Source organism: Pseudophryne corroboree, chromosome 1 (assembly GCF_028390025.1).
Source record: "Pseudophryne corroboree isolate aPseCor3 chromosome 1, aPseCor3.hap2, whole genome shotgun sequence".
Taxonomy (NCBI): Eukaryota; Metazoa; Chordata; class Amphibia; order Anura; family Myobatrachidae; genus Pseudophryne; species Pseudophryne corroboree.
The window spans coordinates 865,655,563-865,668,578 of NC_086444.1; the positions used below are offsets into that span (position 1 = coordinate 865,655,563).

Here is a 13,016-nt window from a genome sequence, read left to right on the forward strand (position 1 = left end):
CACCACAGGTATACAATGTAGATGGATGGATAGTATTAGTATTACTTATACTTATGGACGACGAGTGCACTGACGACACAGAGGTAGGTACAGCCGTGGCCTACCGTACTGCTGCTTAGTGCTTATATATATAATATACTGTATAACGGACATGGTGGACACTGTCAGCAGACTGCTAAACAAACTAGTATGAAGAAAGAAAAAAAAACACCACAGGTATACAATGTAGATGGATGGATAGTATAGTATTACTTATACTTATGGACGACGAGTGCACTGACGAGTGACGACACAGAGGTAGGTACAGCCGTGGCCTACCGTACTGCTGCTTAGTGCTTATATATATAATATACTGTATAACGGACCTGGTGGACACTGTCAGCAGACTGCTAAACAAACTAGTATGAAGAAAGAAAAAAAAAACACCACAGGTATACAATGTAGATGGATGGATAGTATAGTATTACTTATACTTATGGAAGACGAGTGCACTGACGACACAGAGGTAGGTACAGCCGTGGCCTACCGTACTGCTGCTTAGTGCTTATATATATAATATACTGTATAACGGACCTGGTGGACACTGTCAGCAGACTGCTAAACAAACTAGTATGAAGAAAGAAAAAAAAAAACACCACAGGTATACAATGTAGATGGATGGATAGTATTAGTATTACTTATACTTATGGACGACGAGTGCACTGACGACACAGAGGTAGGTACAGCCGTGGCCTACCGTACTGCTGCTTAGTGCTTATATATATAATATACTGTATAACGGACCTGGTGGACACTGTCAGCAGACTGCTAAACAAACTAGTATGAAGAAAGAAAAAAAAACACCACAGGTATACAATGTAGATGGATGGATAGTATTAGTATTACTTATACTTATGGACGACGAGTGCACTGACGACACAGAGATAGGTACAGCCGTGGCCTACCGTACTGCTGCTTAGTGCTTATATATATAATATACTGTATAACGGACCTGGTGGACACTGTCAGCAGACTGCTAAACAAACTAGTATGAAGAAAAAAAAAAAAAAAACCACAGGTATACAATGTAGATGGATGGATAGTATTACTTATACTTATGGACGACGAGTGCACAGACGACACAGAGGTAGGTACAGCCGTGGCCTACCGTACTGCTGCTTAGTGCTTATATATATAATATACTGTATAACGGACCTGGTGGACACTGTCAGCAGACTGCTAAACAAACTAGCATGAAGAAAGAAAAAAAAAAAACACCACAGTGTTTTTCAGGCAGACAAACGTATACTGGACTGGTGGTCACTGTCAGCAAAACTGTGCACTGTACTCCTGCTATAACTGCTCCCCAGTCCCCACAATTAGGCAGTGTGAGCAGTGCACTCAGCACAGATATATCATGCAGCAGTGCAGCACACTGAGTGAGCACAGATATGGTGGAGACTTTTTTTCAGGCAGAGAAACAAAGGATTAAACTAATCAAAACCCTGCACTGTACTCCCTAACAGCTGCTCCCCGTCCCCCCAATTATAACTAAGTCACTCTGTGTTCTACTATAACGGAGAGGACGCCAGCCACGTCCTCTCCCTATCAATCTCAATGCACGTGTGAAAATGGCGGCGACACGCGGCTCCCTTATATATAACCGAGTCTCGCGAGAATCCGACAGCGGGATGATGACGTTCGGGCGCGCTCGGGTTAACCGAGCAAGGAGGGAGGATCCGAGTCGCTCGGACCCGTGTAAAAAAAAGGTGAAGTTCGGGCGGGTCGGATTCCGAGGAACCGAACCCGCTCATCACTACACTGAATTTCTCCTTTTTTACATTACACCACACCCTATTGCTCTTTATTCACATTAGACGACACAGTAATGCCCTTTCTATACGCAATGCGACATAGTAGAGCACCTTATACACATAATGCCACACATTAGTAATGCATTTTAGCAAATCCCAAATATCTTGTGGAGACATTTCTCTTATCCCTCTATCAGTACGGATGCCACCAGCCTAATTTATGATTGTGGACTGCAATACCAATATAATTGGCGTACAAGCCGATTACAGTTAATTCATTTTTACTGTGAATGTGATTATCCATATATGTATATGCATTTGCACTGCCTATGTTTTTAATTTACAATCTAATCATCTTAAGTGTTTTTTTTCCACCGTTTTTATTATTAAACGATTTTCTATTTGATATCAGCGCTCCTTAAAGGGTTCACTACGGCTGGCCGGCGGTCGGGCTCCCGGCGACCAGCATCCCGGCGTCGGGAGCCCGACCGCCGGCTTACCGACAGCGTGGCGAGCGCAAATGAGCCCCTTGCGGGCTCGCTGCGCTCGCCACGCTACGGGCACGGTGGCGCGCTACGCGCGCCACACTATTTTATTCTCCCTCTATGGGGGTCGTGGACCCCCACGAGGGAAAATAAGTGTCGGTATGCCGGCTGTCGGGCTCCCGGCGCCGGTATACTGAGCGCCGGGAGCCCGACCGCCGGCATACAGAAGACCACCCCTCCTTAAATGTTTTCTATAGAACATTAACTATACATCTTTTGATTAAGGCATCCAGTTGCCCTTTAGGAGCTGCTATTATACCAATTATCCCTTATCAGGTGTTTTCTTGAATTAATTTATTAGCGCCCGATGTAACAGGGTTTATATTTCCCTTGCTTTCTTTCTTCACATTACATCACACTGAATTGCTCATTTTTTACATTACACCACACCCTATTGCTCTTTATTCACATTAGACGACACAGTAATGCCCTTTCTATACGCAATGCGACATAGTAGAGCACCTTATACACATAATGCCACACATTAGTAATGCATTTATACACATAATTCCACACATGTAATGCCCCTTACACATCATGAGACACATCATTAATGTCCTTAGAAACATAATGGGAAAGATTCAAATGTTTGAAAAGTCGTTGGGTGTCTGTTTTTTCCTGTATATTAGATAGCAAAAAACAGACTCCCAACTGACTTTTCAAACATTTGAATCTCCCCCAATGCATTGTACACATTATGAAACCCTTTATTAATGCCCTTTTACACATAATATCCCTTACACATATGCCACACATTATTAATGCCCTTATACACATAATGACACACATAGTGCCCCCTACACATTTGCTGCACATTACTAGTGCCCCTATACACATAATGACACACATACAGTAGTACCCTGTTACACATGCCGCACATTATTAATGCCCTTATACACATAATGACACACATAGTGCCCCTTAGACATATGTTGCACATTATTAAGGCATTTTTCCATGACACACATAATGCTCCTTACACATATTCCAAACACTACTGCACAACCAACCCACTCCCATGCACACAGCACTCACACTGCCACTAACACTGTGACCTCTGCCTGGATATAGATGTGTCTTCATAAATCTTGCCTCAATGCTAATGTCGGGCACCTTTTTTTTATTAAAATGCATCTTATTTGCATTGCTATGTGGCTAGGATACACAAGCAGCTTCTGCTGATTAAAATGATATGCAGCATGCCTATATACTGTGTGAGACTGTGGCTGTATCTGCATATGAAATGCTACACACAGAATATAGGCATGCTGCATATCATTTTAATCAGCAGAAGCTGCTGATGCCCATAGGCATATTAAATGCCCTAGGTAATTGCCTAGTTTGCCTATGCCTGTGGCCGGCTCTGCTGCCACGAGTACTACAGCACAAAGCTATAAACATTACTCTCTGTCTGCTGCCTTTGCTGCTAGTGGAACTACTGATCCCAACCAGCTTACAACAGTCTTGTGTGTCTCCTGCTCCATGCCTGCTGTTGTTGAATTCCAGGACTCTACCAGTTGTCAGTACTACACAGGGACTAGCCCACAGGGGCACAGGGGAAATCCCTGGTGGGCCCCACTCCTTCCTCTGTCTGGTTCCAGTCAGTGTACTTACATTATACACTGTTACTCTATTAGAAGGTCAGATACATGGTCTCTGATGGCTACCCACGCTGAGCTGGTCTCACACTGTGGTAACTGGCCACATCCCTTAAGCATGGGCCCCTAGCACTGTATTCTCCCAGTAGGCCCTTCATGCACCACTCTGACACTGTTTCTACATAGGCGGTTCCAGTATGGCTCCTGTTATACCTTGCATTAGCTGTTTACAACCCAGTCTTTAGCTGATCATTAGCTGATCTCAGCCCAGCAACCTGAGTAATAGCTGGTGTCAGACCAGCCTCCTGTGCATTAGTTGGTTTCAGCCCAGCAACATGAGCAATAGCTGGTCTCAACCCAGCATCCTTGGCATGCCAGTTCCCGATCGGTACCCTAAATTCTATTTCCTAGTATAATCCAGTTCCAGTCTTCTATATCTACAGAGTGTTACAGTCTCAGTCTTCTGTGTTATATTTCCGGAATGTTCCAGTTCCAGTTTCCAGCGCTATATCTTCAGAGTATTCCAGTTCCAGTCACCTGTGCCATATCTCCAGAGCATACCAGTTCCAGCCACCTGTGCTATTTTCCCCGAGTATTCCAGTTCCAGTCTCCAGCACTATCACCTGTACATGCAGCTCCAGTGTATGCAAGTTCCAGTCTCCAGCATTATATTATTCGTGCATTCCAATCCAGCGTATTCCAGTTCCAGTTCCAGTTCAATGCCTGCCATTACTACAAATTGTCATAGATACTCAGCTCACAAAGGGGTCTATTCATGAAGCAGTGAATAAAGTGGAAAAGGTTCAGTGGAGAAGTTGCCAAGAGCAACCAATCAGCTTTTAAAGTCGCCTTTGTTAAGTACTTTCTATAACATGTAAGGGGGATGCTGATTGGTTACCATGGGCAACTTCTCTACTGGTCTGTTTCTCCACTCTTTTACTGCTTCATGAATAGACCCCAAAGTCTAACAGACTTTATTCAGTTCCTGCATCATCCTGACAGAAGTCCTTTGGGAGTCATTCCGCCCCGATCGTACGCTTCTTCACAGCCGTGCGATCGGGTCAGCACTGCGCATGCGCAACGGGCGCATTGCGCAGGCGTGCCATTGCTCAGTGACGGCTGATGCTGGGCAGCGACGCTGCTAACGAAGAGAGCGGTCACAGCAGCGACCACAAGAAGATTAACAGGAGAAAGGCGGAAACAGGCTTCAACTCAACATTCTCTGGGCGTGGAGATCCAAACACAGGCGTGTTGAGGCGTTTGGAGGGCGGATGTCTGAAGTCAATTCCGGGACCTGCGACGCTGGATTGATCGCACAAGGAACTCTTACCCTGGTCTTGTTCTACACAAAACATTTTTTGCATAGCAGGGCTGCACAAGTGATCGCAGCCTTGCTATGCAAAAATACACTCCCCCATAGGCGGCGTCTAGTTGATCTCACAGGCTGCAAAAAGTTGCAGCATGCGATCAACTCGGAATGACCCCCTATGTACGTCCCTCTTTACTCTCCTGTGTGAGCACTACTGCCAAATGCACCCTGGTGTCACCACCAGGGATATCCTCAACTAGTAGCGTGACAAATAAGACGCGCCCGAAAAGTGTCATAACACAAATGCACATATATTATATAGTAGAAGTGTGAAAGAAAATGATTGAGTTCCAGTGCATGCTGTACGCATGCTTTAAAGAACAAGTCAGGTACAACATTTAACACCAGATGGTAGCCGGCCCAAATGTGTTATTTATAAATCATACTTACACATTTTTATTTTGTATTCATTTTGGTGATGTTTATGATTATGTCAAAATGAATAAAGTTCTGTGTTATATTCTGAAAAGAGAATGACCAGTAAGTGTGCTGTTTATTTCCCAGCATTACTCCTTTAACAGTATTACAGACATGCCCTACAACCACAGCCAAGTGTAAAATCTCATTTTATTAATCCTCAGTAGCTGTGAACTGAGCAATAGCAATCATTTTTCACCTCCTGGCAAAACAATTCTCCAAGGACAAATAAATGTTATATGTGTCTGGATTAATGAAGTCAGATTTAATCAGTACATTTCCCTCAGCAATACAAACATGACTTCTTTAACACCAGAGGACTTTGCAGCTTGACTGTCACTAGACGTGTCTATAGATAGGTACAAATAAGAAAGCATCTGCTAGCGGGTTGGGGCTGTAATGCCAGCAGTCGGGATCCCAGAGGTCAGCATCCCAACCACAATATCCCATCCGCTAGAATGCTGTTGGGGGCGAGCGCAACAGAACCCCTTGAGGGCTCACTGGGCTCCCCACGCAGCGGGCTCGGTTGCTCGCTGCACTTGCCACAGGTTCTATTCTCCACTCTATGGGTGTCGTGGACACCCATGAGTGGGAATAGCTCCTGTTTGCCGGCATTCTGACTGCCGACATTGTAAGATTTCGGCGTCGGTATCCTGGCCTCTGGGATCCCGACCATCGGTAAAGCCACTACATCCCCTGCTACTTACAATATTACAAACTTTCATCTTGAACTAGCCAGAAATGATTTAGCTATAGTATATTAGACTCATATATGGACTTTACTAACACCTGGAAATGGGCACAGTGTGGATTTTTAGATATGGTAGTGCTAGATTGGCCAGATTTTTAATACTGTACCAGACCAGGGATGATTACTTCCTGCTTGTGGCCTAGATATAACATTTTGCTAAAGTAAAGAGGCTTACACACACAGAGCGCTATGAGCTAATGATATAGACTATATAGTCTATTTTGTTAGCAAAGCTAGTGCATATCGTTCCAAGTGTATAGTACCAACGATGAACGATGCGCGCTCCCGCATATAGTCATCACTGGAAAAAATAGTCTGCGCATGCACAGTCTATTTTTGCTTAGATAGTGCATATCGTTTATGTGTGTATGTAGTGAATGATATTAGCCCATAATAATTCATAGCCAAAATCATTCATAGTCAAAATAGTTCATAGCCAAAATCGTTCAGTGAGTAAAGTCAATATCGTTGGTTCTGGACTCTGGAAGCTTCAAGGGAAATCATTTAGCTAAAATCGTTCATAACCAGAATCGCACCGTGTGTAGGCCCCTTAAGATGAATACATGTGACTATTTAGATAGGGATGGAGATTGGAGCTGGTACAAATGGATAGTAACTCAATCTGAGCAATGACTTGGTCAAACCAGCAGTTCTGGTATTGAATAGTATAGTATCTCACCGTGTTCCTCTGTGTGGACTCTGATGGACGGATGTACCGAGTATGATGAATCCAACTTGTGGCCTAGGACTCCTTTATCGTGTCCCTTGAACCAAAGATGGAAGTACTGTAGTCACAGCGGCGGAGTTGCAGACTCCCATGTAAATTCCATGTGTGCACAGACAGTAAACAGATGTGCTGCTGTAACCATGGTTTCTTTTTTGGCTGACACAACAAGACTCCTGCTCTACAGAGCCGTGGTTTGAAAATCTGCAGGGGAGAGGTGGATAATAAACTTGTCCTCTTCTTAGATATATCCATGTGGGTTGTGTATGAAATACCGCCAGATGGGATGCTGGAGGTCACATGATAGTGAGGATCCCAACACTGAACTCTCCTGCCCCCTACTCTAAGCATTGGGGGTTGTCAGCTAGGACTAATCAGTGGGGTGGGGGGGGGGGTTTTGGAAAGGACTAACCCTCGGGGGTGGTAGTTATGGCTAACCACCCCCCTAGTGCCTAACCCTACCCTACCCCCTGGCTTGCATCCAGACCGCTGGGATACGGAACGCATAGTTAAATCTAATGTTCCATAATGCATTTCTTCACCATAGTGAATTCCCCAGAGGGAAACGATAAGTGTGTTTTTCTGTGAAGAAAGGTTCCTGTGATCACAAAAGCTACAAGTTGATAAAAGAGTTATAGTATGCCCACTGTCGGCTTTACCCATATTGTACATGGTACTAGCTGCGTGGCAGTATGGGGTAAATTTACTAAGGTGGGAGGTTTTTTTTTTAGAACTGGTGATGTTGCCCATAGCAACCAGTCAGATTCTACTTAACATTTATCTAGCTGCTTCTAGAAGATGATAATAATAATAATACAATTTATTGTCATCAAACAAAGCAAAGAATGATTTATTAAACAAAATTACAAGTACCACATTGTAGTACTAAGAATGGACAAGTGATAGCAAAGCGTACCCAACAAATTCTCTGAGCATATTTAAATTAAACAATGTTATGATTCAACATACGAATAGCTGGTGGAAAGAAACTTTCATGCACACTATAATAGATAGAATCTGGTTGCTATGGGCAACATCACCAGTTCTTAAAAAACTCCCAACTTAGTAAACTTACCCTTATGAATGACATACTGTATACAGTATGTATACAAAACAGAAAGACATTTGCTATTGGCACTATTAATAAAATATTGCAATCCTGTGTGTATCTAGCAAATAAAAGCATGGGGAATTTGCTCATATTCTAATCAAAAAAATATAAGCTTGTAGCCCGTCGTCAAGGGGGCCCAATTTTTCTGCAAGTCTTCAGACACAATTAATTTCTGAATGATTTGATTGATTAATTCCTGCGGGCCCCTCCAAGGAGCTCAAGCCCAGGTAATTAGTACCTCCCTTCCGCATGGCATCCCTGCATCCCATATTATACAGCAGACAAGATTCTACCTTCTGTATATAATGCTTTCCCAACTTCAAATAACTCCTATCACAACTACTGGCTGGCTGAGTGGGATACAGTCCTTAGGTCGACCCAACTTAGGTCGACACTCATTAGGTTGACCATTGATGGTCGACATTGCCCGTAGGTCGACGTGGCCGTTAGGTCGACATGTACTAGGTCGACAGATCAAAATGTCGACATGAGTTTTTAACTTTTTTTGTTCATTTTTTGGATTTTTTCATACTTAACGATCCACGTGGACTACGATTGGAACAGTAATCTGTGCCGATCGAAGCAGAGCGAGGCACCTTGCCCGAAGCATGGCGAGTGAAGCGAGCCATGCGAGGGGACACGGTGCACTAATTTGGGTTACCCGTCACTTTACAGAGAAAACTAAACCAAAAACAGACAAAAACTTCATGTCGACCTAGTACATAAGGGCAATGTCGACCTTCAGTGGTCGACCCAACTATCCATACCCCCATTGCTAATGACTAATGTACAATGCAGAGCTCTAGGTAAACTCAGCCAGGTATGGGTCGTTGGGTCGACCCTGTGACCCAGAACGTACTGTAAGTATACCGGGGAGGGTTCAGCTGCGGTTGGAGGGTTAGGGTTAGGCTGCGGGGGGATGGTTAGGTTTAGGCTGTGGGATAGGAGGGTTAGGGGGAGGGTTAGGATTAGGGTTCCATTACTGCAGCGCCCCTGTCGGGATCTAAGACCAGTCAGGATGCTGGGGTCGGTGTTCTTACTGCTGGCATCTTAACTGTCGGTCTCCCATACCCAAACCCTTTTTGACTGGAATAATTTGAGTCTGGCACAGTTTTGTCAGCAAAAAATAGAATGACTGATTATTTTTATCTCCCTCACCATACACAGTAGGTAAAAGCCTCCTAAGAGCCATTTAGTAAATAATTGATATAAAAATGAGCCCTAGCCAACCATTAAATGCAAAATGCAATGCAATGTTTGTGAAGAATTTTATAGATATATTATTTATGTAAATAATATTTTCCAGTAGCTTAACCTTATGCCCTAATGTAAGTAATGCATTATATGCAGTATTCTCACAATGACAGACCTACAGTAGGCTGCGTATCTAATGCGTGATGTAAAAGGACAGCCAGGCATCATTTATACTAAACCTGTAATAACTCCCAAAAATGTGCAGAGGTACAAGAAACAGAGAGCAGCAAAACAAATATTCTATTTGTATTTACTGAGATGTTTTCAAGACAAGCGTAAATGAATCTAGCAGGGCTATACGCATCTATAATAGAAATGGCAAATTTATAAAACTGGCTAAGTAAAAAGCACTATTGGAAAAGTGAAATGAATATGCAGATAGCCTGATATAGCTATTTGCCTTTATTTCAGCTATGTGAACAAATTCCAGTTTCAGAAGATGAGGTTATAACATTTCAGACATATTGCAGCGCTGTGTCGTGGTTAAGCAAAGCCCCCAAAGAAAGCAAACTCAGAGGTAAGCAAACATGTTCAGTATATTCTGTATGTCCCCTGTGGCCTGAAGACACGTAAATCGACCACTCAGCTAGTCTCTTCTGAGTTACAGCTACCACTGGGACTTTACACATGCGAGCATTGTCATATTCTGCAGTACCTTTTCTGTATTATTGCAGAACATCACATTCCGACGAGGATGATAAATCAGTATCACGTTCTGTACATTTGTGTAACGTTTTTGCACTGCACTGAGTCTAGAGAAGTTACACCTCTTTGGGTATCTGTAAAATTGTATTTCACCTCCAGCAATGGAGTCTCACACTGTGCCACTACATCTTCATTTTTTTCTGAATAAAATGTGTAACCATTTAAGGGATTTATTCTATAATTTAATTTCCTACAAAATACTAAACAGTGCATGTAAAAATTTCCAATGGTTTTCCACATCCCTGAGCCAATCCCCTACTTACTGGTGCAGTCCGGCTCCTCACAGTAGTTGTAGAAAATTGCTAGATAATTTCCTTTGTTCCTTTCTGTTTTATGCAATTTTCTGGATAACAATTTTCTGGAGAGAGTAAAGTGAGCACCTAGCAATGTGTAATATGCTGGCTAAATTGGGACTGCATTGCGTTGGCCCCCCTTGGGTATTATTTGACAGCCTGTTGAGAGGCTGTATTACTGTATATGCGTGAAGAAAGGATTATATTGTATTATGGTGGAGTGTATTACCTGTTGTTCAATGAACTATATTACTCTATATTATTATTATTATTTGTTATGCTGATATGTTGGTTATGATTTGAAAAATGACACAGGCTGAGAAGAATATAAACAAAGCGCTAAGAATTCACATACTTGGTCAGCTTGGTGCCAATATTTGGTACAGGTCCTGAATATTACCATAGCCCCTCCATTGTGTACAAAATGTCCCCCAGCATTCAATGTCTTGAACAGGTTTCTTGATGTCAGTGGTGTAAAAATTAAAATAAAATAATTACAGGGTTTTATTAGAAAAGGGATGTTATCATACTGACTTATATTCATTGCAACTGCTAAAAGAGCAAGGCTACGGCTGATATTGCATGCTGTATTGTGATACAATAATGTTAGTAGCTATAGATGGAACTTCTTTCTCTTTCTTGCTGGAGTATATAAGACAGTGAGACTCATTTACAGTCAGCTGTTCATCATATCTTTTGCAGAGGATATGCATTTCTATACCTTGCAGCTACTGGGGAGCTGTTGCAAAAACAAATACTGCACACAAGGATGATTGTAAGCATCAGCAGCACTACTGTATCTGCTGTAGCTTCTTCTCATGGCCATAACTATAGTGGGTGCAAGAGGTGCCATTGCTATGGAGCCAGGAGGTTTAGGGCGGTCTGGACTAAGGTTATTTGCTTACCAATTTCCCAGATTTGCCTGTAAGTAATCCATTGTCCCACCTGAATTGTGTGACATTAGATTTTCAGTGAGAGGTGTGTGTAGTGGATATTATAATGGTAAGGGATCACTGTAATGTGGACAATATGAACTATAAGGCACTGTATTTTGTCAAACATAATCCGATATGCTCACTGTAATGTGGAGGGCACTATAATGCTACATAATAAGAACTGGGGCACTGTAATGTGGCACAATATGAAATGAAGGCACTATAGTGTGTCATAATCTGAATTGGGACACTGTAATGTAGCATTATTTGAACTGGAGGACACTCTAATGTGGCATAATGTGAATTGGGGATACTGTGTGGCATAATGTGTACTGGTAGCCCTACAATGTGACATCATGTAAATTAAGGAACTACAATGGTTCATAAAATAAACTAGGGCACTACTCTGGTACATAATATAAACTAGGGCACTACTATGGTTCAGAAAATGAACTAGGGCACTACTATGGGGCATAAAATGAATAACCGCTGTGGATAGGTGTCTGTCAAGAATCATTGGGACGTTGGGTATAATATGCTGGCAGTCGGGATGCTGACGGGCAGAATACCGACTGCGGCATCTCGATGATCAGAATCCCAGCAGGGGAAGGTAAGTATACTTACTCCCCCCTGGGTAGGCAACATAAATTTTGGGACACCATACAATGATACCTCTAGGGACCCCTCAGATATTATATACTGTATATGTATATATATATATATATAATTCGATGAAGCTGGCACTCAATCACCTATCACCATAGTTGCCCGGTTGCTTTCCTAAAGACGCCTTGCAGCGTATTCCAAATAGTATGACAAAAGTTTTGAAAATAAACTGAAACGTTAACCGCTCTTTATGGTGTCCGTCACCTACCTTTAACAGCTGTTAAAAAGTCCCAGGAGTGCCGCCTTTCACGTGCTATATATAACAGGATTTTGATACCTACCGGTAAATCCTTTTCTCCTAGTCCATAGAGGATGCTGGGGTCCACTTCAGTACCATGGGGTATAGACAGTTCCGCAGGAGCCATGGGCACTCTAAGACTTTTCAAAGGGTGTGAACTGGCTCCTCCCTCTATGCCCCTCCTCCAGACCTCAGTTATAGGAACTGTGCCCAGGGAGACGGACATTTTGAGGAAAGGATTTACTTTATACTAATGGTGAGATTCATAGCAGCTCACACCTCAACCATGCCGCACACATGGCATTCAACATAACACACGCTAACAGGCATGAACCATTTACAGCAACATGCTGAAAACAAAGATAACACAACTTGTGTAACTCTAATGAACAAAAATGCAGGTAAATTACGCACTGGGTCAGGTGCCCAGCATCCTCTACGGACTAGGAGAAAAGGATTTACCGGTAGGTATTAAAATCCTGTTTTCTCATACGTCCTAGAGGATGCTGGGGTCCACTTAAGTACCATGGGGTTATACCAAAGCTCCAGTATGGGCGGGAAAGTTCGGATGACCCTGCAGCACCGATTGATCAAACTTGAGGTCCTCATCGGCCAAA

At 42.9% G+C, this 13,016-nt stretch overlaps 1 protein-coding gene across 1 annotated transcript in view; it reads left to right on the forward strand.

The window, feature by feature from the left end:
- LOC134957703 (uncharacterized) overlaps positions 1 to 13,016 on the forward strand; it is a 685,812-nt gene that overhangs the window by 377,786 nt on the left and 295,010 nt on the right. The window contains exon 4 of the mRNA XM_063939838.1: positions 9,974 to 10,079. Within this exon, the coding sequence (XP_063795908.1) occupies positions 9,974 to 10,079 (106 nt within the window). The remainder of the gene's footprint in view (positions 1 to 9,973; positions 10,080 to 13,016) is intronic.